This window comes from Sarcophilus harrisii, chromosome 6 (assembly GCF_902635505.1).
Source record: "Sarcophilus harrisii chromosome 6, mSarHar1.11, whole genome shotgun sequence".
NCBI classification, from domain to species: domain Eukaryota; kingdom Metazoa; phylum Chordata; class Mammalia; order Dasyuromorphia; family Dasyuridae; genus Sarcophilus; species Sarcophilus harrisii.
In genome coordinates, this window is record NC_045431.1 from 159,265,362 (window position 1) to 159,292,805 (window position 27,444).

The following is a 27,444-nucleotide window of genomic DNA, read 5'->3' on the forward strand; positions in this document are numbered from 1 at the left end:
TGGAGCTGAGAAGTTATAAAATTTAAAAATTAAAAAAATCAGAGCATATAAATATGAGCTATTGTTATTATAATAACCATAGGCCTGAAGGTTTTTGTTCTGATTTATGTTCCCTTTATTAATTGGTTGAAATGAGTCTCACACCTGCACCATCTTTGTGTTCTTAAACTCTTATTAAATGCTAGTATTTCTGAAGCATGAATGTGCTAGGTGGCTCAGTGGATAGAGAACTGGGCCTGGAGTCAGGAAGAAAGACCTGACTTCAAATTTGGCCCGAGACACTTAGAAGCAGTGTGACTCTGGGCAAATGACTTAACTCTTAATCCACAAAAGAAGGAAAAGGCAAATTACGCCATCTTTGCCATGGTTCATGGGGTCATGAAGATATGCCTGAACAACAAATTTCTTAATCATTTTGAGATGGGCTAATAGGTTACTATTTAGTTTGATATCACTCTCCTAGTGAATGACTTCAAGACCATAACTGGACAACCTTGACCTTGGGCATATGATAAGCTTTGTTTAAACAGCAGTGGAGGAGGAATTTAACACAGCTAAAAGAGGAAAAAAAAAGATAAGAGTTAATATAATAGACGGGTGAAGGAGGGATTGAATATAAAGGGATAGGAAGACTAGAAATCCTGAGCTTTGTTTCTTCATTTTGAAATGACTGATGTCCAGAATCTAGCAATATAATGTCCAGTTGTGTTTGATTCTTCATGACCCCATACCATCCACTAGGTGGAACTTTTTCCAGTTCACTTTACAGATGGGGAAACCAAGGCAAACAGGATTAAGTGTCCTGCCCAGGATCATTCCACTTAACTGCCCTATGGGTCTGCTGGGTGATTTCAGATTTTGGTAGTTCATATTAGGTCTCCTGACATGATAAACAGTGAGAATAAACAGAAGCAGCGTCAGGAACATTCTGTGCTGGATTTTCATAATTAGATAAGTAAAAAGCTGTGCTTCAAATCTTAGTACAATTTAGTTTGGGGAGGAAAACAGTCTTCCTTTTAGGAAAAAAGAGTTAGCTTGGACCGCTGAAGCAGGGCTGAGGCTCAGAGAGGTACCAGGGAAAGTTGTGTCTGAATCACAATCTGAATCATCGTCATCCCGAGTCCAAATCTAAGGAGTCCCCATGGGACTCGCTGATCAAAAAGATGCCTAATAAACAGGGGCGGCTGGATGGGGCAGCAGCCAGAGTTCGGGCCCTGGAGTCAAGTCCTGTTTCAGACACAGGCCGGCTGTGGGACCCCGTCACTCGGGTTCGCTCAACTGTGAATTGGAGATGACCTCTACCTTCTGAGGTCACAGCGCCTGACGCGTAGTAGGTGCTTTATAGGCGCTGGGCCCTTTCCTTCTGGTGAGCCAAAAAGACGGGACTGGGATTCATGATTTCATTAATAGGGCCTGAATTTGCGTTCCGCCTCAGACACTTGTTCTGCTGTCACTCTGGGCAAATCATTTAACCCCGAGAGCCACCTTCTGACCCTCCCCCAAAAAACAATTTAAAAAAGAAGGGTGAAGAACCCCCTCCCAAGGGGCCGGCGCCTTCTCCGCCTCTCGGAGCTGCCTTGGGAGAGGGGCCGTTCCCTGGGTCGCTCTAAGTCACACGGCCAGAGGCAGGAGCCAAAGCCAGACCACCGCCCCCCCCCCGCCCCCTCCCCGCCTCTCCCTCCGTTAATGCGCTGTAGTATTTATGTAAGCGCCGGCAAGTCTACACCGCACCCAAGGACTGACTTCGTTAGGGAGAGGGGGAGCTTCTCTGTTTACATTTTTTTCGGTCTATAAGTGAAACTTGGGGATTAGGTTCTGCAAGGGAAGGGCGCTTCCGGAGCTCCCCCACCCCAGCTGCTTAGCTACAGCTACGCCCCACCCCCTTCCTCGCCCGGCCCCTGGCCCCGCCCCCGGCCCCGCCCCCAGGCCCCTCCTCCGCCGCCGCCCGCCGGGCTTCTTCCTGGCGAGCCGGTGGCCCCCGCCAGCTGGGCCGAAGCCGGACAGCCTTGGCCATGAGCTGGGCCGCCGCGCGCCCGGGCTGGCGGCAGCTCGCGCTCTTCCTGGCGCTGCCGCCGCTGCTGCTGCTGCGGACGGGCGGCGCGGCCGGCCCCGCTAACCCCGCCGCCGGGTTGGCCCCTCCTCGGTTTAACGTGAGCCTGGACGAGGCGGCCACCCAGCGCTGGCTGCCGGTGCTGCGGCACTTCGACCCCGGCTTCCTGCGGACCGCTTTAAACACCGTCATCGAGTCAGTGAGCGGCCGGCGGGGGCGGGGAGGGGGCGGGCCGGGGGAGACACCGCCGCCTTCCCGCGGGGCTGTAAGCGCCAAAGTGGCTCGTTGTCAGGAGAGCATCTGGGCTCCAGCGCCGGCTCCTGCTTTCTGCGGCTGGCTCTGGACCTCGTCCCCTCCTCTGCAAAGTGGGGGGCTTCCTCCAGCTCCGAGTCTTGTCCCCCGAGGCCCGCGCAGCCCAGACTCCGCGGCCGCTTCGGGGGGGCTTGTTCCTTCTGCGCTCCTCCCCGCCCGGTGCAGCCTCTAACAGAAGGCCGGGAGTGGGGCGAGTCTCAGCGGTGGCGGGTTAAAGGGAGACGGCCCCTTGGGCCGCGCAGGGTACAGCAGTGTCCAGTATACGGGGGCCTCAAGCTTTGTAATAGGGGCCAGCTCACTGTCCCTCAGGCTGCTGGAGGCCCGGACTGCAGTAAAAGCAAAAACTGTGTTCTGTGGGCCCCGGGGGAGGGGGAAAACCGTCCTCTGCAGCTAGCCCCACAGGAGGAGAAAGAAGCTTTTACAGGCTCTGGCGGGTTTCACCGGGAAAGATCCGGGTCGGAAGCCAGGCTTGGACGCGGTCTAACACCTTGGCTTTACAGACGAGGAACCCGAAGCTCCCAGAAGTGACCCGCTCCTGACACGGGAGCCGTCAGAAAGCGGCCACGCTGCGCGTCTCATCGCCCGGTCAGAAAGGGAACAGTTACTTGTCTTTTTCAGGGAGACTGTCCCCAGCTGGGTTCACGAAGTGCTCACGCCGGTGGCCGCCGAGATGGACAGGTTCCTGCCTCAGCCCTTTGAGGGCGAGATCAGGGGCATGTGCGATGCCCTGGGCTTGAGCGTTGGGGACGGTATCCTCATCAATCTCGCCTATGAGTTCAGCGCGTGAGTGTCTCCTCAGTCCGGCCCTCAGAAGTTGGCGGGGACCACAGGGAATGTGTTTTCAGTTTGCTCCCAGATGCGTGTTACCGGCAGACAGGGTGAAAGGACACAGCGAAGAAGGGTCCGAAGTGGAATGGGAACCAGGACTTTGCTGGCTTTCACCACGGTGGCACAAGAGATAGAATATTCATAGTATTATAATCAGCAGTGATTTTCCTATCAGGAATAGTAACTAGTTGCTCAGAATCCATTTCAGCACATTTAATATTTATTAAGTATTAATTAATTAATAATTTAAAATTTTAATATTTATTATTAAATGCCTGTGTGCAGAGCAAGGCACCAATCCCTAGAAAGAGAAGGGAATAAGCATTTATATAGAACCTCCTATGGACCAGACACTGGGCCATGTGCTTTACAAATATTCTCACCACAACCCTGAGAGATAAATGATACTGTTATCTCCATTTTACAGTTGAGGAAAGTGACGTCAACAGAGGTTGGCGGATTTACTCAATCACACAGATAGTGCCTGAGGCTATATTTGAATTCAAGGCTTCTTAATTCCGGAGACAGCTGGGAGTGGAGACAGGAAGATTCATCTGGCCTCAGATCTGTGTGAGCCTGGGCAAGTTGGCCCTGTTTGCCTCAGTTTCCTTATCTGTAAAATGAGCTGGAGAAGGAAATGGCGAATCGATCCAGTATCTTTTCCAGAAAGATTAAACAATAGAGTATATGGAAATCATATAAGCTTGGCAAAAAAAGCAATCTTTTTTCAAAAGGACTGAACAGTTATAAATATGGATTTGTGGTCAGGGTTTATATCACATTTTTCAATTTTGAAGAAGCGAGAGATAGTTTGCTTATATGAAAAACTACTTTAAAAAAACTTGAAATATTATTTTTCGTTCCTCATTTTTTGCTTTCTTATTTGCTCATCTTGGTGGGATTTCCCTCCCTCGATTTTATTTTCAGATTTTGTACCAGCATCATCGCCCAAGATGTCAGTGGCAACATTTACCATGGTCGGAACTTGGATTATGCATTTGGAAGTTTTTTGAAAAAGTTGACAATTGATGTGCAGTATCTAAAGAATGGGCAGGTACAGTGGGAATCTGGAATGAATTGATACTACCTGCAGTAAGAGGAACAATGATCAGATGCTTTAAGTATAGAATTTAGAAGTTAGTGGATTAGATGGTAGTATTGTGTCTTCTTGTAAAATGGAAGGTCATCTTTTGCTTCCTTCTCATTCAGATCAGCCAGTTAAGATAAAGCAGTAATTTTCTTGCAAGCCTAATAGACTAGCAGCCTTCTCACCAGTCTTGTTGATTAAAACAAAAAAATCCAATAGAAAAAAAAAAGACATCTATTTTTTAGTCTTCTCATGTTAAAAAGTAAGTACTTTTGTAAACGAATTTTTATTAAATCCAAGTAACATATTTGGTGCTGGGGAGCAAAGCAAAATCTATCAACAAACTTTTATTAAGTCCCTCCTTTATGCTGGGAACATGCTTGTTATTGGGGACATAATTACAAAGAATGAAATAATTTTTTTAAACTATGAATCTACATTCTGACAGAGAATATGCCAACAAACAAACAACCTATAGCTATAGAATAAGAATAATAAGGAAAGCTAGATGGTATAGCAGATAGAATGCTGGGTCTGAAGTCAGGAAGACATTCCTGAGTTCAAATCTGGCTTCAGACACTTATTAGCTGTGTGACCCTGAGTAAGTCATTTGACCTTGTTTGCCTCAGTTTCTTCATCGGTAAAATGAACTGGAAAAGTATAACAAATGAAAAGTCTAAGAAATATCATTCTGAATAATTAACAATGTATCAGTTATGACTAGCACATAATAGATTGATGTCAATGGTTTTTTCTTTTAAACCAAAGATGCCCTCAAGAGAACATTGAATGCTTAAAAAGCCTTTGGGAAAAAGAAGAAAAATCAGCTTCGTTGGTTAGAAATCAGTAAGGAGGTGGACATAAATGAGGAAGTAGGCCAAAAGTCTTTAACACCTCTTGCTGAGAAAGTCACCTAATCATGAGACTCAGCCACCTCTAGCAATCTGGAATCTACCCAGATCACTCTGGCCGGGTAATCATAAATTCTAATGGAAATTTCCAGGATAGGGACTTATTTTCTGAAGGCAAAATCTTACCTAGATTGGATCCTATTTATAAGGTCTTCTAGTTGAGTGGGGTCACAGCCAAGATTGAAAAACATGTACCCAGAGGATCTGAGCAATCTCATCCATCAGCAGTGTTCTTCAGATAGGCTGAAGGATCTACAGGGGCTAGTTTCTGAAGGAAGAAATATAAAGGGAAAATCTTAATCCTAATTCAATAAATTGGTCATTAATATGAGAAAAATAATCATTTCTCTTTTTAGGAAATAGCAAACCTCTCCAGTATTTTTGCCAAGAAAACCCCAAATGAGGTCATGAAGAGTTGGACACAACTGAATGTTATCATCATCACTTCTCAGTGTGTTAGGAAAAAAATGAGATAACATCTGTAAAGTGCTGTGCAAACCTTAAAGCATTATGTAAATGTTTGCCATTCTAGTTCTGAAATCTGTGATCTAGGGATAAGGCTGAGCAAAAAAGCCACTCAGTCAAAAAGTTTGTAATTTAATTTTTGGCTCACCATTTATTAGCCATTTGATCTTGGATTATTCCTATTATCTCTGTTCACTATAGTGTCCTCCTCAACAAAATGAGGGTATATCATCCACTCTTCCTCATGGGGTTCTTATGAGAGAGATAATATATGCACATGGACTTTTAAAACTTTTGTGCTCTGCAAATATAGGATTGCCATTGTGCTTTTCTGTTCTATCTACTACATTTATTGAACAAACATTTATTAATCACCTGTTGTGTCTAGTTTTCGATGTAGAACTTCCTCCTCTCAAAACTTATTTTCCTAAAATATGTTAAAATTATATAATATGTATGACAGACAAGAATTTGGTATTGACTTTATTCCAAGGTCCTATACACACATACATGAAAACAATGCAACTTCAGGAACATTTCTAACATGTAGTTGAGTACATCTATCAGGAAGTTTTTCAGTTTATTAGGAATAATAAGTCAACATTAACATAACACTTAAAGGTTTGCAAACACTTTTACCCATATTGTTTCTTCCTTTTTGTTGTTGGTTTTTTTTTTTTGTTTAGTTCTTTTCATTGTGTCCAACTCTTTGTGACCCCATTTTGGGTTTTCTTGGCAAAGATATCAGAAAGGTTTACATTTCTTTATCCAGCTCACTTTACAGATGAAGAAACTGAAGTAAAAATAATTAAGGGATTTGCCCAGGGCTACACAGCAAGAATCTGAGGCCAGATTTGAATTTAGGAAGATGAATCTCTAGGCCTGGTGCTCTATCTACTGCAGTGTCACCTCGCTCCCCATTTGTTCCTTACAACAATCCTACGAGATAGATATTATATCCAATTTTCAAATGAACCAACTGAGGCTTAAAGAAGCCGTTTATTTCCCACTATCCCATAGTTTATAAGTGTCTTATCTGAGTTGGGATTTGAATTGAGGTCTTCTTGATTCCAAGCTGAGACCTCTATCCACTATTCTATGTTGTTAGTGGTAGTTTAGATGATCCCTATTTTATTGTTGGAAATCCTAGAGCATTTAGAGAGTTAGGGAGATCCATTACCAGAATCTAGACTTCTTGACTCCTAATTTAGTCTATTAAATTAATAAACTTTCTGCTTTCTGAATTGATAGTTAAGTGGACTCATTTCATACCCCCAAGGAACCCTTCCTATTATTCTTTATTTGTTCCTCACAGTGACAATGTGAGAGAAGAGCAATTGATATTATTCCTAAATCATTGTTGAGGAAAATGAGACAAAACAAGGTTAAGACATTTATGGCTGCTACTCTCTAAAATGATGTGCTTGAGGGAAACCTGTATTTGAATCCCAGATTTCCTGTTGATTTTGGTCATTTCCCTTCCTCTGGTTCTCCTTTTCCTTATCTCTGAATCCCCTTGTGATCTCAAATCATGTAATTATTTATTATATTTATTATAATTTATTATAATTATTTGGGGCTAAGGTAAGAGGATGTCATTTACTATTTCAAATTGGTACCATTTTGGTGCCTTTTTTTAGCACATGGATAAGAGTGAAATAAATAAAGAATGAATAAGAAATCATGTTGCCATTCCTTCTAACTTTCAGCATTGTTTAAATCAGGCTGATAGACAAGTCAGGAAGTTTGTAAACGGTGACTGACAGCTAGCACCTCTCCCCTAGAAGCTGTTGTAGAATTATATTTTATTTTTTAACTGAAATTCATTAGGAAACTGAGGCGGGGAGAGGGGGGGGAACACTTAGTAAATCTGTTATAGAATTTGAGGTAAGAATTGTAGGATAATTTCTTGTTTCCTTTGATTTCAGATTGCGTACACAGGAACTACATTCGTTGGTTATGTAGGTTTATGGACTGGACAAAGTCCACAAAAGTTTACAATTTCTGGTGATGAACGAGGTGAGCAGATGAACCTTCAAGCATCTTACCAGGCTTATTGATCATTCTCCCTACAGCTTTAGCACTCTAAAAGCTAATCTTGTAAGTTAAACATGGCAAGACCTAATTAATATTTGAATGGGACACTTCCTGGGGCACAGAACTGAGAGGCAGCAAAGCACAATGGGTAGAGACATGGCCTCAGGTTTAAGTTACTGTGTGACCATGGACAAATTACTTAACCTGTCTTTTAGCACCCCAGGTAACTTCTAAGACAAGGTCCTTAACCATTTCTGTGTCTTTGGCACTTTGGCATCTGATGAAGCTTTTCTCAAAGTAATATTTTTAAGTAAATGAAATAAAATAGATAGCATTACAAAGGAAACCAATTATATTGAAATAGTTAAAAATATATTTTTTAAAAATCCATGCTTTCTAGATTTAGGAACTTGTTCTAATAATTATATACTGAATGATAGTTGCTGATCTGTATTGGAGAAGTCCTCTTGTTACCGAGAATTCCCTACCCCTATGAATTCATAGATTTTGCCCCATCTTATTACAAAATCTATTCAAATACCACAGAAAGAAAACTCAGTTCCCTAAGCATGATAAGCTTCAGAAAGGCTTTCCCTTAAGGTTAGATTTAGCTTTTAACCCAGTTTTGTTGGGGGAAGAGTTGAGAATGTTTTTTGGTTGCTTTGGTTATACAACTTTTGACAGAAGTGAAATCAGAGTTTCTAATCTAGTTAGTTCTTTATTTTATTTTATTTTTTACATATTTATTTGTAGTGGGTGAATTGTTTGGAGCTTATATATGGACAGACCTATGAGGTTGCTCATAGAGCTGAGCTAGTTCTGGCCAATTCTGGGGATACCTTTACCCTTGCTCAGTGCTGAAGGATTTTCTCTGTTAGATGATTTACCTCCCTTATTGTTCCCCATAGCCTTTTACTTTGGGATGATATAGCCCTGATTGGTATCGTGGTCCCACTAATGGTAAAAATATCAAAGGGGATTTGTCACGGAGCTGGAAAGAGCTGCTTACTCAGTAGATATTAAAAAGGAGAGAAAGTTTTGCTATTGCCTTCTCTCTGTGTGTCTCTGTCTCTCTCCCTCCCTTTTTTCCTCCCTCATTCTCTTTGTCTCTCTGTCTCTGTCTGTGTGTCTCCCCATCCCTTCTTCCTTCCCTCATTCTCTTTGTCTCTCTGTCTTTGTCTGTCTCCTTGTCCCTTCTTCCCTCCCTCATTCTCTTTGTCTCTCTGTCTTTGTCTGTGTCTCCTTGTCCCTTCTTCCCTCCCTCATTCTCTTTGTCTCTCTCTCTCTCTCTGTCTCTCCCCATCCCTTCTTCCCTCCCTCATTCTCTTTGTCTCTCTGATTCTCGGTCTCTTTCTTTTTTCCTCCCTTCCTCCCCCTTTCTGTGTCTCTGTGTTTCATTATTGAGTATATCTAAACTCCTTTGGGTCTAGATTTCCACGAAAGGGAAAGGAAGAGATCTTAGTCTGCTTCCCCTGACCCTCTTGGCAGTATTGGCAATCCATCATATGTACACTGCCATGTGATCTTTGCTAACTACACTCTGGGGTATAGTTTATTCAAACTCAAACTTCTTTGGGGAAGCTATGTATTCTTAGAATTTCCACTTACTTAATTTAGGTTTCAATTCCCACTTAATTCTTCTTGTCCTAGCCCTTGATTTTGCCTATAGCATAATTTTAAAGACAAAACCCATTCCTCAGTCTTAGCATTATTTACTCATAAAAAATGTTATTCTTCCCTAGAATAACATTTTTTGCCATCTTTTTTCCCTAGTCTTTTGCCTTCCCTTTCTGTCTCTTATATGTATCCTTTTTCTTATTTCACTGATGAGCTCCCTACACAGCTCTTTAAGATAGCTTTGCTTTCCCCCCCTTCTCTTTTCTCCTACGTTAGAATTAATGGTAATTGTTAGTAATATTTATTCTTGAGAACCTCTCACGCTTCTGGTGTCTCAGCTCATGGGATTGAGCTTTTGTCTGAACTTTTCAAAATGAATCCCTTCCAAGCTGGGATACATTTGCATTTCAGACTATGTCCAGTATTCCTCTCCTTATCTGTTGTGAATGTGTAGATGATGTGGTATCTCCCCAAATTCTTAGCATTGATTTTTTTAAATTAATAATTTCTTTTTGTTTAAAATTCTTAAACTTTGTTCTATTATTTAGTCCAAGCATTTTTCATAGAGTCACAAATTTAGATCTGGAAGGAACTTTGAAGCCTTACTTCAACTTCTTCATTTTATAGATGAGTAAACTGAGGCCCAATAATAAGATGACTTGCTCAGGTTCACACAGGTAGTAAATAGTAGAGCTGGGATTTGAATCCAGGTCCTCTGACTTTAGAATTTTCTCTGAGGCTATCATACTTATTCTTAAAAATAACTCCCTACCTTTTTGTTTAGGGAAATTAGAAAGGTGTGATGGATAAAAAGCTATTTTCAGAGTTCAGAAGACTTGGATTCAAGTAATGCTTATGATATACATGACCCAAGCAGGGCAAGTCACTTAATTTCTCATACATCCTAAGAAACTCCAAGTTACAGAGCAGATGCAGACTTGTTGATAGAAATTTCATCAATGGAATTCCCAATATCCCTTTATTTTCATCACTCCTACAAAAACAGCAACCCTAGTAAACATGGGATTCTGGTGTGCAGTTTGGAGTGGGTTATGTTTATGAAGAAATAAATTGTACTTGTCTAGTAGAGCTATAAAGAGATTGTTTATACACAAACCTAACTAACTCTCAACAACTGGATGTTACCCAACATTTAACCTCTTGAGACTCCTCCTTCCTCTGATCACATTCCTTCTGCCAAGTTTTCTGACTGTGTATTATTTTGGAAATAAAATAGAAACTAACTAGATTTGGAGATTTTTAGAAGAATGTTATTTGAGCAGCAAATTTGGATTGTCTGTTATTTATTTTTATCAATTATATTATGTAGTGATCAATAAACTTTGCTCCCGCCCTGATATTCTTGCCCCACTTTTATAGATAAAGGTTTTTGGTGGGAAAATGCAGTGGCAGCTCTTCTCAGAAAAAATTGTCCTGTGAGCTGGCTTCTTAGGAATGTAAGTATGTTTTCTGTTGAGTCTATCCATGTAACTTTGTCTTCTGTATGACTATTCATATTCTGATGTCCCATACTTCATATGAATGCTATTAAAATAAAGAAGCTATATTACTTAACCAAGTACCTAAACAGTTACTTTGATATTTGCAAAGTCCTTGAAAACTTTAAGGCTGGTGTTTTCAGCAACATCCTGATGGTAGTAAGTAGGTGACCAATACAAAATATCATGAACATTTTTGATGTTTGGGATTTAATACCTGTGAATCAATCAAATTCATAGAGAGTAATGATAAACAATTATGTTTTTATTCTTTAAATATTAAATATAAATATTTTGTTTAATTGTAAATAGCAATTGTTTCTGTTCTGTCCAGAAACTTTCCCAGACTGATTCTTTTATTAAGGTAAACTACATCTTTTGCTTCAATTCTTATCTAGTCTTTAATTACTAAATGGCTGTTTTGTTAGATAAACTGAGACTTGTTGAAGACCTTAATTTAAAAATGCCATGGTCTCCTATTACATCTTGGACCATTGCAAGTTGTCCTGAGCTATGTCTTACCACTGAATTTGAGAACTCTAGGAAAAAAGGGTGAGGCTGATGACTTTACACAACCTACCTCCCTTGAGTCCAATTCACTTGAAAATTAAGATTTCACTCTCCTGAGGTCATTGGTTCTCTTTACGAACAAAGGACAAACAACATGTTTTTTTATCATCAAGATATCAAGAGCTGATTTCTTCTTCGAATCTCTCTTCTGGACTCAATGAACCAATTTTTAAAGGTCACTAAGAGGCGTCATCTATCACTTTTTATCCTATGGCTCATTGCTTCTTACCCGATTCTTTCATGAATTTTCCTTGTACCTCTTAAGGATGACTTCATTAATTGCATGTTTACAATATAAGACCTATTGTTTTATCCCTTTCCTGTGATTGTCTGGCAAGACCAAATTTCATATAATTAAGTTTGTAATAAAAAACAAATAAACCAAATATTGCTCTACTTTGCAGACATTTCTGTCATCTGTTTGTGCAAAATTGATGGTTTTCATTTATCTTTTTTTGCTTAGACCCTGGAAGAAGCTGAGAACTTTGAAGCTGCTGTGATCAAACTGGCCAAAACACCCATTGTTGCGGATGTTTACTATATTGTGGGAGGCGTGTCTCCCAAGGAGGGGGTGGTCATCACGAGAAATAGACAAAGTCCTGCAGACATCTGGCCTCTGGATCCCACAAATGGAGAGTAAATAGAATTGGGCACTTCCTCTAAATTCCCTAAATTCGCACTGACATGTGATACCTGTGAATCAGTCAAATTCATAGAGTACTGATAAACAATCATATTTTTACTCTTTAAATATTAAATATTTTATTTAACATTTATGTTAAATTTTGATCAAAATTATATGTTTCTACAAGGCAAACATAGGACTATTTTCTCAGGTTCTGTTTTTATGTCTTCTTTTGTAGGTGGTTCCGAGTTGAGACAAATTACGATCACTGGAAACCAGTTCCCCAGTGGGATGACCGAAGGTACATACATATCTTCAGTGATGGGGACTGAGGTTCATTTTCTCTATTAAAAAGGACATCCCTCTCATCCAGCAGCTTGGAAAGCCAGAGAACTGAGAAACGTGTCTTCCCAGGAATTTGTTTTTTTGGTGGCGTTATGGTTATATAAAGAATGATATTGAAAAGGTAGCCTCAGGAGCAGCCATTTCACTAAAGGAATGTCTAGCCTTGCTGAAAAAGGCAGTAGGGATATTAGTTAGTGGAAGTACAACTCAGTAAGTAGGTAAGATTAGATATTTTATGTCAACTTGGAAGTGAAATCTGTAAATCCTCTTGCTCAAAAAAATTCTCCTTTCTGCTGAATTTCCCCATTTCTGTCAAAGATATCACCATCTCTTTAACCTCCCAGGATCATAACTTGAGCATAATATTCTATTTCCATCTCTCTTACCCCACAGAGCCAATCTGTTGCCAAATCTTACCATTGGATCTGTAAAATATCTCTTGCATTTGACCCCTTCTTTCTACTCCCATAGCTGCCACCTTAGTTCTTAGTTCTTCTTAACTGCAAAACCAACTGTTACATTCTATAGGTTAATAAACTCCACTGGTTCCTTGTTGCTTCAGGCTTTGTCCTATCTTCCCAGTCATTTTTTTATTTTTTAAATGTGTTATGGACCCCTTTGGCAATCTGGCGAAACTTACGGACTCCTCAGAATAATTTCGTTAAATGTATAAACTAAAAAACATAAAATAACAAAGATAGCCATTATACTGAAAAAAGATATAATTTTTTTTCTGGCTCAGATTTACAGATTTCCTCCTCTCTTCTCCCCCAACATTAAACTCGATCTGTGGATCCTAAAGATCAAAAGATCAATGGCTATCTTGTGGTCTAGTCAAACTGATCTCACCTCTGTTTCTCATACATAATACTCCATTCCTGTTTCTGTGCCTTTCAACCAGCCATCCCCCGGGGCTGAAATCCTTTTTCCTCCTCACTTCCATTTCATAGGATTCTTTTCTTTCTTTGAGGTGCAGCTCAAGGGCCTTCTCTTACACAAGAGACCTTTTCTGTAATCTCTACTTTTAGTGCTCTCCCTGAATATCTCGTATTATTTTGTAGTTTTTCCAATATATATTTATTCAGCATATACTTATATAAGTTGTCTCTGATGATAGAATATGCTCTCCTTGACAGCAGAGACTGTGCCGTTTTTAATTTGTGTCTCCCAACTCTAGTCATGTGCCTAGTACAGAGGAGAAGAGGTACTTTATAGTAAATGCTTTATAGTAGAATACTCCAGGAAACTAAACTGAGGCTTGTGTTATTTAACATTTTCATTGATGATTTAAATAAAGGTACAGATGGCATGCTTAGCAATTTTGTAGATGATACAGATTTGGAGAGGTATCAAATATCCTTGCTGACAAAATCAAGATCCAAAAATTTTTTTGATGCACAAAAACATTGAATTGACTCTAAATGGGTAAAATTGAATAGACATCAAAATGCAAAGTCATACATTTGGGTCCCCAAATCAATTCCTTAAGTATATTCATGATTCACACTAATTGAAATTAAGCTGTAGAAAGGAGGAATGGAAAAGAGATTTTAGTGAACTGCATGCTCAGCATTAGTTTACACTGCTTTTGTAGCAGCTGAAAAAGGTAATGCAATTTTGGGGGTATTTAGAAAGGAATAATTTATAGTATTAAGGAGATGTGAGAGTTCTGTTGTACTCTGCCCTTATCAGATTACTTCTGAAATACTGTGTTCAGTTCTCTAAATGCCAGATTTTAAGAAGAACATGGATAAACTGAAGAGTATCCAGAATAAAGTAATTAGGATAGCAAGAGGCCCTGTGCCCAGGCCATGTGAAAATATGAGTGGTATAGCCAGGAGAAGAGAACTCTCTTCTAGTCAAAGCATACTAGATTTATACATGATTGTGTACACATTTACATATTTTGTACACAAGCAGATTTATAATGAAGGAGGGGTTGGATCGGTTCTTCTTGACCCAGAAGACAAACCCTGCAAAAGAGGCAAATTTGGGCTTGGGGTCAGGAAAATTTCCTAACAATAAGAACTCTCCCAAAGGAAAATGGGTCAGTTATTAGGGATATTTGACCTCAGGCAAACTGAGCCCTGCTGAAGATCTTAGCTTAAAAAAGGTCAAGGTCTCCCATTTCATCCAGGGCCATTTCTAGTTGTCTTGATCTATATTTTGCCCCTGGACCAGAATACTTCTGAAAGGGAAAGTGAGGGAGGTGACCTTGCACAGCCCTCTCTCACTTAAATTCAATTCACTAACATGTCCTGGTATCTCCTCCGTGATGTCATGGTCCTCTTTGAGAATGAAGGACAAACAACAGATGTAGTGGGCATTTTATTTTAGATTTTATTAGATTCTTGTGTATGCCCCTTTCCACTGTAAATTTTGTGATTTTGTGATTTGTTTCATCTCAAATGTACATCAGAGGGTCTGTAAATTAACATTCAATGATTTCTCTCATAGAACCCCTGCTATCAAGGCCCTTAATGCAACTGGACAGGGAAATATCAACTTGGACACACTTTTTAAGGTATTTTAAGATTGTTTTTGTTTGAAATTTTTGTACAAATTATTCAGAAATATATTAATATAATAAAATAGTGCCTCAGGTTGACAAGATTTGAAAACAAATGTAGCAAATTATATTTGGTTATCAGAGACTGAAAAAAATTATTTATGTTGAAATGTTTCTTACCTGAAGCATTTTTACTTCTTTATTTTTAATGAAGGGGGTTGATAATTTCTGGACTTGTTCACTTCTCCTCCATGTCTAATTACTGTCATGTCAGCTCCCTTCTGTCCTTCTTATATTTTAGTTTTGTTTCAAAGAATCTGTGTATAATAAGATTTTTTTTTATTTTAAATGTAGGTTTTGTCAGTGATTCCAGTTCTGAACAAGTAAGTACCTTTAATGTCATTCATTAAGAATGTCTATTTTTTAATTTAATATTTTCTTTTCCTCCAAATTGTACATAAAAACAATTTTTAAGATTTTTTTTTTAATTTTGAGTTCTAGATTCCCTTCCTCATTGAGAAGGCAAGCAATTTGATAATACATTACATATATGCAGTTATGAAAAACATAGTTCCATATTAGTCATGTTGTGAAAACAAAACAAAACAATAAAAACCCAAGAAAAAATAAAGTTAAAAAAAAGTCTGCTTTGATCTGCATTCAGGTTTCATTAGTTCTTTCTCTGAAGATTCATAGAATTTTCATCATAAATCCTTCAGAATTAGTTTGGCTCATTGTCCTGAGGAGGTCTGAGAATTGAGGGGAAGAGATCCCCTCTGTTGGTTATTGCAGGTTCCTTGGGAAAGAATTTACAAACCTGAAGTCTGTGTGGCAAAAGAGAATTTAGTTTCAGTAGGAAGAAAGCTTTCTTAGCGGTCAAAACTCCTGGTTAGGAATTTGGCAGAAATTCGGGGTTCAATCGCCTTTTATTAGCCTTCTGAGGTTTGAAGCTTTTCTGATCTTTGGATGAATCTGACTGATTTTCAATTCAATTCAATTCAAAATTAAATGAGATTGCTTAACTGGGAGTTTGAGCCACTCAGTGGAGGATGTTGACTATGCCCCAGGCTCAGATTTCCAATTGAGTGAAATTACTTATCTTGGGAAGGGTATTGTCCCTCTCAGGGTCTGGGAGAATTTGAGACTCAGGAATTCCCCCCAAAGGGGGATGCAGCTTCAGGGGCCCCCAAAGGTTAAAGGGGACACAATTCCCCCCCACGCAGTCCCCTAAATTCATTTGGGGTAACAGGACAAAGGTCTCATCTTCATCTTCTGTAGTTGCTTCAGGCTGACAGGGGGTGTTATAGCTGGCCCTGCCCAGTGGGGTCCGGAATGAAGAGGGGGGATTGAGTGAGTTGTAGGCCGTTGGGTGCTGAATGTCAGAATCAGGTCTCAGGTGATTTCAGGTTGACTAAGGGGTTGGAATTTCATGACTCAGAGTCTGGAAGAAGCAACTCTCACAAGTGTATTAAAAATGCAAGGACTAAATATGAGCAAAAGAGAAAGTATAAACATAAGTATAGTTAATATGGAGGCTACTAGGGATAGAAACCAGGGACCAGAAACCCATCCACAGGAAGGCTGGGGGGGAGATGAGGCTAGCATAAATGCCTCTCATTCAAACAGCTTTCCTAGCATAGAATGTTTTCTCCAAATTCTTGCTTTTGTTTCCTCAAAGGAAGAGGCAAAAGGAGGCAATGGGTATAACACATGCCCTTCAGTAAATGTGATCTCTCCCAGCAAAATATCTTGAGCCTTACCAGGGAAGGTTTTTTTGCCCAATTAGTACAGGTGTTAACAAAACCGTTTAAAGCCCCTTCAAGTGGCACATGTGCAGGCCCTTTTCAGAATTTACTTGCCTGGGAGTTATATGAGGAGGAGTCAGGAGTCGGCGAATTAAAATTGCTGTGGTCAGGGGCAAACAATCCAACAATCCTGAATGCCCCCATTACCCGCAGAGTTCCCTAGCTGAAAGGCTAAGAAGGAGTTAACTGCTGGCAGGGGCCGTAAAATGACATCAAGAAAAGCCTAGGAGAAAATGCTAGGAGAAAAGTTCTCATCCTTGGAGTGAGAAAGAATTAGGAAGGAGATTTTAGTGAGAGACAGAAGGACACAGGCAATTTCACCCTTCTTTTCTTCTTTCTGAAATACTTCTTTTTATTATTATTATTATTTTTTTAAAATAACTTTTTATTGACAGAACCCATGCCAGGGTAATTTTTTACAACATTATCCCTTGCACTCACTTCTGTTCCGATTTTTCCCCTCCCTCCCTCCACCCTCTCCCCTAGATGGCAAGCAGTCCTATATATGTTAAATAGATTACAGTAGATCTTGGATACAATATATGTGTGCAGAACCGAACAGTTTTCTTGTTGCTCAGGGAGAATTGGATTTAGAAGGTATAAATAACCTGGAACGAAGAACAAAAATGCAAGCAGTTTACATTCATTTCCTAGTGTTCTTTCTTTGGGTATAGCTGCTTCTGTCCATTCTTGATCAATTGAAACTAAGTTAGATCTTGTCTTTGTTGAAGAAATCCACTTCCATCAGAATACATCCTCATACAGTATTGTTGTTGACGTATATAATGATCTCCTGGTTCTGCTCCTTTCACTCAGCATCAGTTCATGTAGGTCTCGCCAATCCTCTCTGTATTCGTCCTGCTGGTCATTTCTTACAGAACAATAATATTCCATAACATTCATATACCACAATTTACTCAACCATTCTCCAATTGATGGGCATCCATTCATTTTCCAGCTTCTGGCCACTACAAACAGGGCTGCCACAAACATTTTGGCACATACAGGTCCCTTTCCCTTTTCTAGTTGAAATACTTCTTTTAAAAGAAGTAAAAGCTGGAGTATTTGTCGCTCTGCAAGGAGCTAGGCAGGCTTAGGCAAGGTATGCTTTCTTTTAGCAAGCAAACCAGAGCCTTCTCAGTCTTACAGGGAAAAGCTTCTACCCAGTTAGTCAAGGTGAAGACAAAGATCAAAAAGCAACTTGATACTAATCTCGCCTGGGTATGTGCCCCTTCTCTGAACAGGGGAATAGAGTTAAAGAAATATTGTTGGACATAAGGCCCTGCTCTGAAGGAGTTCAGAAACCTCCTGCTAAGGACTGCATAGGGGTGCAAAGGAAGGCTCCTGTGTCCCTAAAGGAGCAGGAAGGAGGGGGTTTGATTTCCCTTTAGCAAATTTAAGCAACATCTTTCAATGTTGTTTTAATTTAAGCTTTTTAGTTTTGAGATCTTTCAAGCCAAATTTGTCTGTTTTTAAAGAGACTTTCTAAGGGAGAATCTTTAGGGATTGAAATAAATTGTCCCATTTTGCCACAAGCCTTAGAATCCCAGATTCTATAGTGCTTTGCCCTTCTTTTAGGCATCCCTAGAGATGGGGAGAGAAATGACAAAATACTCCCTGATTAAGGGGATTTTGGGGCAGAAAACACAGTAATTTCCCTTTCAGGGGAATTCTGAGAGAATTCTGCTGGAGTGGGGAGCTCCCAAATTTTCCCCAGGAATTTTTGGGTGTCCTATCTATAAAAATATACAACAAGAAAAGGTTTTTACCTCGGCCAAATTCTTGGGGATCCTCTTACCAGGCCATCAAATTGAGGGTAAGAGATTCCCTCTGGTTGATGTCACAGGTTTTTTGGGAAAGAATTCACAAACTTGAGGTCTATGTGGCAAAAGAGGATTTATTTTTTAGTAAGAAGAAAGCTTTCTTAGCAGACAAAACTCCTGATTAGGAATTTGGCAAAGATTTGGGGTTCAGAATCTCCTTTTATTAGCCTTCTGAGGTTTGAGGCTTTTTTGATCTTTGCATGAATCTGAGACTGGGAGAGTTTGAGACTCAGGATTTTCCCCCAAACGGGGATACAATTTCAGGGTTCCCCCCAAAAGTTAAAGGGGGTATTAGTACTATTGAGAACAGCTAAGTCAAGAAATTTTTTTTTATCAACATTGGGAGGAAAGGTTTCATGCTTATTTTAGGGAATGTGAGAAATCTGTAGAAAAAAGTGGTGTTATGTCATGAATTGTAGTTATTTGTTATCACAGAATATGACTTTGTACTTATCTTTATTTTCTCCCCTATTATTCATTTCTTAACCCTTTCCCATCTGGCTTCTGGGCTTAATTATGACATGACTCAATCTTGCCTTCTCTAGTATTATCAAGGATCTCTTAATTGCTAAATCCAATGGCATTTTCTCAGTCTCCATCCTTTGTGAGCTCTTTGCAGCATTTTACATTAGTGATTACTCATTCTTCTTGGATACCCTTTTTTCTTTCAGCTTTTTTGATAATGCCTTCTCCTGCTCTCCTCCTACCTCTGGCCATTCTCTCTCAGCTGTTTTTTGTTTGTTTGTTTGTTTGCTTGCAATACTCCATGCCTAAGTGTGAAAATCCTCCCTAATTCTATCTTGCATCCTTTTCCTCTCTCTGCATTCTTTTGGGGATCATCAGCTTCTATGAGTTATATCATTAATTGTATTTTTGCTATAAAGGTGACTCACAGCCTTAATTTTTCTAGTATCATATGACCAACTGCCTCGTGGCCAATAGCTTCTTGGCCATGGATGGCATCAGAAACACATGTTTGAAAAGATTTACTCATTATCTTTATTGACAAACTTATCACTCTTCCTATTTCTGTTAAGAGTATCACCTACATAAAAAAAAAAGAATTAAGAAGAAAAAAAAATTAAAAAAAGAGAGTATCACCTACATAACCTCAGAATCTTCCTTGATTCTTCATTTTTTTCTTTTTTCTTCATTTTCCCCATTTCTAATCAGTTGCCAAATCCTATCAATTGTAGCCTCACAAATTCTGTATTTGGCCCATTCTCCTTCTTCATGCAGCCACAACCCTAGTTCAGGTCCTCATTATTTCTCACTTGTACCACATTAATAGTAACCTAATTGGTCTTCTAGCTTTTCATCTCTCTCTTCTTCCATTCATCTTTTATATAATTGCTAAAACAATTTTTTAAAGCACATATTTGATCATGTCACTCCCTACTCAAGAAGCTTCAATGGCTCCCAATTGCCTTTATGATAAAATTAATTAAACTCAATAAGCATTTTATTAAATGCATGATATATATACTGTGCTAGCTGCTGGGTATACAAAAAATAACAAGGAAACAAGTCGAAAAAATTAATTTCCTGGAATGATTTCTTTATTTGGAATACTATTTTCCTCTTAGATTTTCCAACATCCTTCTAGGTTTGGCTCAGTTGCTCTTCTTCTTCCATGTTGTCTTTCCTTATAATTCCTTCTAGCTCTCCTAAAATTATTTTTTATTCACTCTGCATATAATTTGAATTTATTTTTGTACATTTAATCATTTCTACTCTCATTGGTATAATGAATGATAACAGAAGCACCTTGAGAACAGTTATCGCTGCATTTTTGTCTTTGTATCACCAGGTTGGTGATACATAGTTGCATATACTAGATACTTAATAAATATTTGTTGAATTGCATTACTACTATTGAACATCTAACATTTTATCCTTGTCTCCTTGGTTTCTTTCTATTGTCTGTTCACCATCATGGATGATTCTTCTTGCCTAAATCATATTGTGTCCTATTAAATCCATTTGTCTTCTTTTGTCCTGGATCTTTCTGCCACAACATATAAATCTTGATTTTAACTCCAGGAGATTTTCCTTGAGCACATTTCCCTCTGGGCTGATAAAGATTTAATGGTTGATTTAAAGCACAACCTTTGGTGAAATTTATTTCCCAAACATGCCTTAAGCTTTCTTCATAGTCTTTCTTCCTGGAATGTTGCTCCCTGCTTCCAATGATTGAAATTCTGTCCATCCTTCAAGATCCACTCCAAATTCCTGTCTTCCACAAAGACTTTTCCCATTTAGCAAATTAGATGCATGTGAGGGGCATGGTCCTGGAAGGCAAGGATCTCCCTTTTTTGAACCTACATGGCAGAGGTCTTCTCTTGCTTTTCTATTCTGCCCCCCCAACATTTCAAATAGTATCTTGCAGTTAGTATTTACTGAAAAATCTATAGCATGAATGAATGTCAAGTTAAGATTGTTAGCGTTGAACAACACAATTGGTTTTGCTTTCAAATAAGCCTTTAAGAAATAAAGGAGTAATTTTGTGCCTCTTCTAGGTTCTCCTGCCCCCAGTTATCTTTTATATAGATACATTATGCTTCTAATAGAGTATATGATACTTGAAGATACTTGGCACTTAGTCGGCATTCATTGAATCTTATTGGTTGATTTCTATTTTCTGTTTTTGGAGGAAAACACAAGTTTTTAATTCACTAATCATTTTGGAGTGAGAAATTACCAGCCAAATGTTTCTCGGTTTTATAAATGAAACATCCAAGTGAGACTGAATTTAAGTGACTTCTTTCCAGAACAGTCATTGCAAGAACCACAGCTGTAACTCAGGCTTTTCCTCCAGAGAAACATTCCTCTCTATTTGTGGTTTCTGGGTAGTTAATCATTTTATTAATAATCTAGCATATTGCCAATAAAATGGGTTAATGACATTCTCAAAAGTTAAAGACAAATCATGGTGGAGGGCCCACAGTTTATATTTCCTTGGGAGAGTGAGTGTTTCTAAGCGTAGTAACCAAGTCTAATTAATAATTAAACCCAAATGAATATTACAGTGAGAAGTGGACCTATCTTAATGAGGGATTAGCAGTGCAACATTTACTTCTAAATTGGCCAGTCTTGGGCAGTCTAATCTATCTGGCCCTGTAGATTTTTTTCTTCGGAAGTTCATTGTTCAGTTTCTTTTTCTAAAATGGGGCAATTTATATTTTTTAAACTATTTATCTATTTCATTCTGATTGTTAGATTTATTGGCATACAACTGAGCCAAATGGCTCCTAATCATCATTTTAATTTCCTTTTCATTCGTGGTGAATTCACTCTTCATTTTTGATCTGGATATTTTGGTTTTCTTTTTTTTTTTTAATCAAATTAAACAAAGGTTTATCTAATTTCTTAAATAAAACCAGCTTTTATTTTTATTTATTAGTCTAATGGTTTTCTTACTTTCAATTTTTATTAATCTCTCCTTTGATTTTTAAAATTTCTAATTTGTATTTAATTGGTGGTTTTTAATTTGTTCTTTTTTTTTTAGCTCTTTCAGTTTGTCTAATTCTTGATCTATTCTTTTTCTATTTTATTTATTTATTTGTTTGTTTATTTATTTATTTTTGATGAGGCAATTGGGGTTAAGTGACTTGCTCAGGGTCACACAGCTAATAAGTTTCTGAGGTCAGATTTGAACTCGGGTCCTTCCGACTCCTGGGCCAGAGCTCTATCCACTGTGTCATCTAGCAGCCCTGTGAGGACTCTTTCCATTGAAGTAGATTAATATTTACATGGGAGAACTTTGACGATATGTATTTATCTTCTATCTAAAACACAGACTTGTGAGTGGAAATGCATCATTACACCACTTCCCCACATAATTTTTTCTTGACCAAGAGATTGCTCCCAATTAGTGGACATCAGTACTCTGGGACATACGAACCTGCCTGGGACAAGCTGGAGTATGTGATTGATCATTTCAAGCCTAGGACCCTTTGGGAAGCTTAAAAACTGCAAATTTAGGATCATAGTAATGTCCTGGGCCTATGCAAAATAGGTGGGATCAACTAGTTAACCCCTTCAGCAACTCTGAGTGTGCAAAGGGTACGAAGGGATGCTCTGTGTGCTTGTGTTAGCTCTGCCTCTAGGGACTTTGGCCCTGAATTTGAAGTATTCATTTCACAGATAGCTAGTCTGGTCTCTCACCCAGAAGAGCTTTATGTGATCATAGCTGCCTTATTTCTTTGCTTTTATATTCATCAGGAATGATGATAGACATGGACAATCCTTTCTCTCTTTTTTCTTTTAGTTTCACAATTTATACAACAGTAATGAGTGCTGCAAAGCCAGACAAATACATGACTTATATCAGAAACTGAAGGTAAAATATGTAAGTAAAAACAGGAGGGAGGGAAAACTGCAGAGATAAATGCCCACTATTTCACTGACTGAGATTTCCCTTTCAAAGGAAAGGAACCTTACATCACATGCTTGACATGAGATGACATGAAAATCTTATTCTCCCACTAGACTGTAAATTCCCTGGGAGCAGAACTAATGAGTGAACTAGTTGTCTTTGTGTCTTTCTTGGCAAACTCTGCTCATTATAGACACTCAATATTTGTAGAATTGTATTGAAAAAAATTTTAAATTATAATAATAGACATGGACACGTCACTTAACCCTGTATGTAACTGGAGAAGGAATGGTAAACCACTTTGCCAGGAAAACCCAAAATAAAATCACAAAGAGTTGGACATGACTGAAATGACTGAACAACAGTGAGGCTGGATTTGAATGTGTTTCCACCCAAGAGAAGTGATGACAAGTCTGAGAGTCTGTGTCAAATTCCTGGGACTACCCAAGAACCTTATAGATCTTGGGTGGGGCTGGTCACAGAAATGTTACGATATCCTGAGCTAGTAGTAATAGTATCTCTTTAATTTACAGAACTGTCACCAAAAGTTTGGTTTGCTCTGTGCTTATGGCATAAAGATATTACATCTATAAGCCTGGCTTATTCCTGAATTTTAAACTCTGGCTTTTTGGGCATTATTGAGATACAAAATGTGTGCTAACTGATGCGCTTAAATTAAGAGAAGCTTCCATATCCCCAAGTGTTTTTTTTAATTTGATTTGCTTTGAATCCTTGATACTTTGAAAGATGAGTTTTTTAAAATTCATTTACTTTTCTCTTCTAACAGGTGAAAAGAAAAGCTGGATTTTCCTAGCATTGCAATGAGAAACAAAATTAAACCAAAAAACCCACAAGTGAATATATTATAATCTGATATGGAGACATCCATGCTCTACTGTATCCAAAGGGGACCCTATAAAACCAGGGGTTAGTAAAGAGGATGATGATAGTTGCTGCCCAAAGGGGTTAAAATGATTTTCATAATTTTCCCTGATTTTATTTATCCCAATTTGAAAATCCTAAAAAGCCAGGTTGTGGATGCTATGGGCAGATGTCTACTTCTCCATGCTCTGGGATATTCTCCTGTAAAGTGAACTGATGAAGATGAAAATTTTCTTTTGCTTTTTTTTTTTTTTTGCACTGAGGCAATTAGGGTTAAGTGACTTGCCCAGTGTCACACAGCTATAAAGTATTAAGTGACCTCTGAGGTCACATTTGAACTCAGGTCCTCCTGACTTCAGGGCCGGCTGTGTATCCACTGCTACAAGATGTTTGGGGAAGAAATAGAATTATAATAGATATAAACATTGAGCTTGTATGATGCCTTATATTTTGGATAATGAAAGCATGATTTTTTAATTATATTTTTCTATTTAATTGTTATTTCTGATATTTTATGAAAGTTCTGTTTAAAATTTCTCCTGACTCAAATCATTTTAAAAAAAAAAACTAACCTATTTTCTTATTTCTTTTAAATAGTAAGCCACTACCCTAGCCATCACTATGATTATGTCAATTGCTGGGCTGGGCAACAAATAGATAAATCATTTTGAACAATTGAATAAAAGTTTTATAAAGATTTTGTGTCTCTTTAGTTTTGTTTTTCTGTCAGAAAGCTATGGTTCTCATCCACTGCCTCCAAAGAATATTTTAGTGATAGAAAAAGCCCATTTATGAATCCAAAAAAGAAGTGGTTTCCTGAAGCTATTAATTTGCAGAATGAGTTCTTAAAAAGAACAGATTCCAAAATATTTCACACGGTAGGAGAAAAGCTACCAGCATCCCTACCAGATAGGCTGGAGTAGCTCCCCCTACAAATCTGGGAAATTAGTTCAAGGAGCTAAAGCTTGAGTTTCCTGGTCAGAACGTGGTACCTTTCAGACTCGGTTAGATGTTTACCACATCCATCTCACCCAATGTGTTTTGTTAACTGGAAGTTTCTGTATGGTGATGGTTATATCATTGTTATTCAGGTCTATGTTCTTTTCATGCTCTCATTAAGTCAATATTTTTTAAAAGTTTGGATTTTTTTTAAAAGCATTTTATTTGCAGATACCATTTGTAGATTTCAAATTTCATTTCATTCTAATCTTGAGCTTGAACCTCTATACTAGCCCTACTGGTATATGACATTGATTTGAAATTGCAATCTGAAAATACAATACCATATGATGGTTGACCTGTATGTCCAGAGAAGTCTTGGATTATATAATCTGGAACCTGGAAAATGGGATGGATCCTTTATTGTTGTAACCAGTTCTCCTGTGTTTTGAACCCAAACTGCCCATGAGCTATTCTGTGAAATTTCTGAGCCATAGGTTATAACAGTGTAGGAAAGAAAGAACTCTGATTCAGTTTAATTGAACAACATTGACAGTAGCTTGTGGCCACTGGGAAGACCTGGATTCTATTCTCACTTTGACAGCTTCTAACTAGATAGTTCTGAGCAAATTCCTTAACGTCTCTGGATCTCACAAGGTTCTTGAAGGTGTTGCTTGAAGATGATATCTCGAAGATAATATTTATAAAACATTTTTAAATGTTCATTTTTTCTAATGACATGTAAAAACATTTTTTTAATATCAGTTGTTTTTCATTTTGAGTTCCCAATTCTTTCCTTCCTTCTCTCCCCTTAATTGAAAAAGCAAGAAATTTGATATAGGTTAAACATGTGCAGCCATGCAAAATATAATCTTGTAAAATAAAACACTGACACTCCCCTTCCTCCCTCAATCTCCCCCTCCCAAAAATAGATTTTCTTTCTTTCTTTTCTTTTCTTTTTTAAGTATGTCTTGATCTATATCAGTTTTTTCTCTGGAAGTGGATAGGATTTTTCATCATGAACTCTTCAGAACTGTCTTGGATCATTGTCTCTCCAAGAAGAGCTAAGGCATTCACAGTCGATCATTGTACAATATTGCCACAACTGTGTACAATGTTCCACTGGTTCTGTTCATTTCATTTTACATCAGTTTGTACAAGTCTTTTTAGGTTTTTCTGAAATCTTCTTATTCATCTATTTCTTATTGTACAATAATATTCTATTACATTCACATGCTATAACTTATTCAGCTATTCTACAATTGATAGACATTTCATCAATTTCCAATATCTTGCTACCATGAAAAGGTGCTATAAATATTTTTGCACATGAAAGTCCATTTCCCTTCTTAAAGAGTCTTTGGGATACAAACTTAGTATGGTATTGCTGGATCAAAGGGTATGCTCCCTGGAATGGTTGGCTCAGTTCACAATTCCACCCACACTACATTACTGTCCCAACTTTTCTACATCCTTTCTAACATTTATCATCCCCCCTTTTTTTTGCCATATTAGTCAATCTGAGAGCTGTGAGGTGATGTCTCCAAATTATTTTAATTTTATTTCTCTGATCAAAAGTGATTTGGATCCAGAGCTGTGCTAGGTGCTGAGGATATAAGTTTTAAAAATGAAATCATAATGACCTTATATTTGAACAAGGGTCATCTTGTTCTCCATCTAAACTCCATCTAAAAATAGGATAAATAGCTAATACAAATAATGTACACTGTAATTAGACATAAAATAGTCTGAGATGAAGAACACTAATGATTGGGGAAACCTGGAAGAGTTTCATGTTGAAGAAAGTATTTGATCTGCATCTTAAAGGAAGAGAATGACTATGGGGTATCTCTATGGGGATGTGCATTTCAGAAATATCTCTGAACAAAGACAGAGATAAAAGATGGGATGTTAAGTAAGTGAAGCCAGTTTGGTTGGGTGGTAAAATTTAGAAGGGAGTTATGACTCTGGGATTCTTTCCAACTCTGAGATTTAGTGACACATCGTCTAATTTGAAACATAGTCCTTTGTGTCCATATCTTATAGTCTCCTAGTACAAGTATATCCAAAATTTTTTTTATCACTTCCCTCATTAGTAGTAAAAAACAAATGAGCATCCACACCTATTTGCATATATTTATACATATGTCTACAATTATTTATATAGTTTATAAATTTTATGTCCTACTCTACTAACAAACTATGTACATTTCAAAACACAAAATATGAATGAGATAAAAATGAAATAATATTTGATTCCAATGTCAATAAGGAGGCACTAGAATTGATTGTGAAGTAGAATAATGTGGGGCAATTAGGTGATGCAGATAGTGTTTTGGGTCTCAAGCCAGGAAGACCTGAACTCAAATCAGGCCTCAGACACTTAGTAGCTATATGATCCTGGTAAATCATTTAACTCTACTTCCATTTCCTTATCTGTAAAATTAATTGGAAGAAATGACAAACCATTCTAATGTCTAATTGTAAGTTCGTTCCCCTAAGTTCTTTCTGGCTTTTAAAACATAATCATTTATGATTTATATAAAACTTAAATACAAATGGAAAAAGAAAAAAACACACACACATTGCCCCAGTGCTTTATTGAAGTGGCTTAATGCATGCTAATTAACCAAAGCTAATTTGAAAGCAGGTTCAGTTATGGAATTATGTTTAAAAGAATAACACATATTTAAATTATATCAGATTGCTTGCTGTCTTGAGGAGGAAGAAGGTGAGAGAGGAAGGGAGAAAAATTTGGGACA

General features: G+C 38.2%; 1 protein-coding gene across 2 annotated transcripts; it reads left to right on the top strand.

The window, feature by feature from the left end:
- The first annotated feature begins 1,898 nt into the window (after positions 1-1,898).
- Positions 1,899-24,441, top strand: NAAA (N-acylethanolamine acid amidase). Of its 2 annotated transcripts, none has more exons than XM_031944204.1 (11): positions 1,899-2,245; positions 2,981-3,145; positions 4,118-4,244; positions 7,582-7,672; positions 10,688-10,764; positions 11,840-12,012; positions 12,240-12,302; positions 14,804-14,870; positions 15,210-15,238; positions 22,754-22,834; positions 23,649-24,441. In XM_031944204.1, exons 1-10 carry the CDS (start codon positions 2,013-2,015, stop codon positions 22,821-22,823), a joined length of 1,095 nt encoding a protein of 364 aa, XP_031800064.1. In that variant the 5' UTR covers positions 1,899-2,012; the 3' UTR covers positions 22,824-22,834; positions 23,649-24,441. The 2 variants fall into 2 exon arrangements, with proteins under 2 accessions (XP_031800064.1, XP_031800063.1); XM_031944203.1 differs by having other exon boundaries at positions 1,927-2,245; positions 22,754-22,825.
- The last annotated feature ends 3,003 nt before the right edge of the window (positions 24,442-27,444 follow it).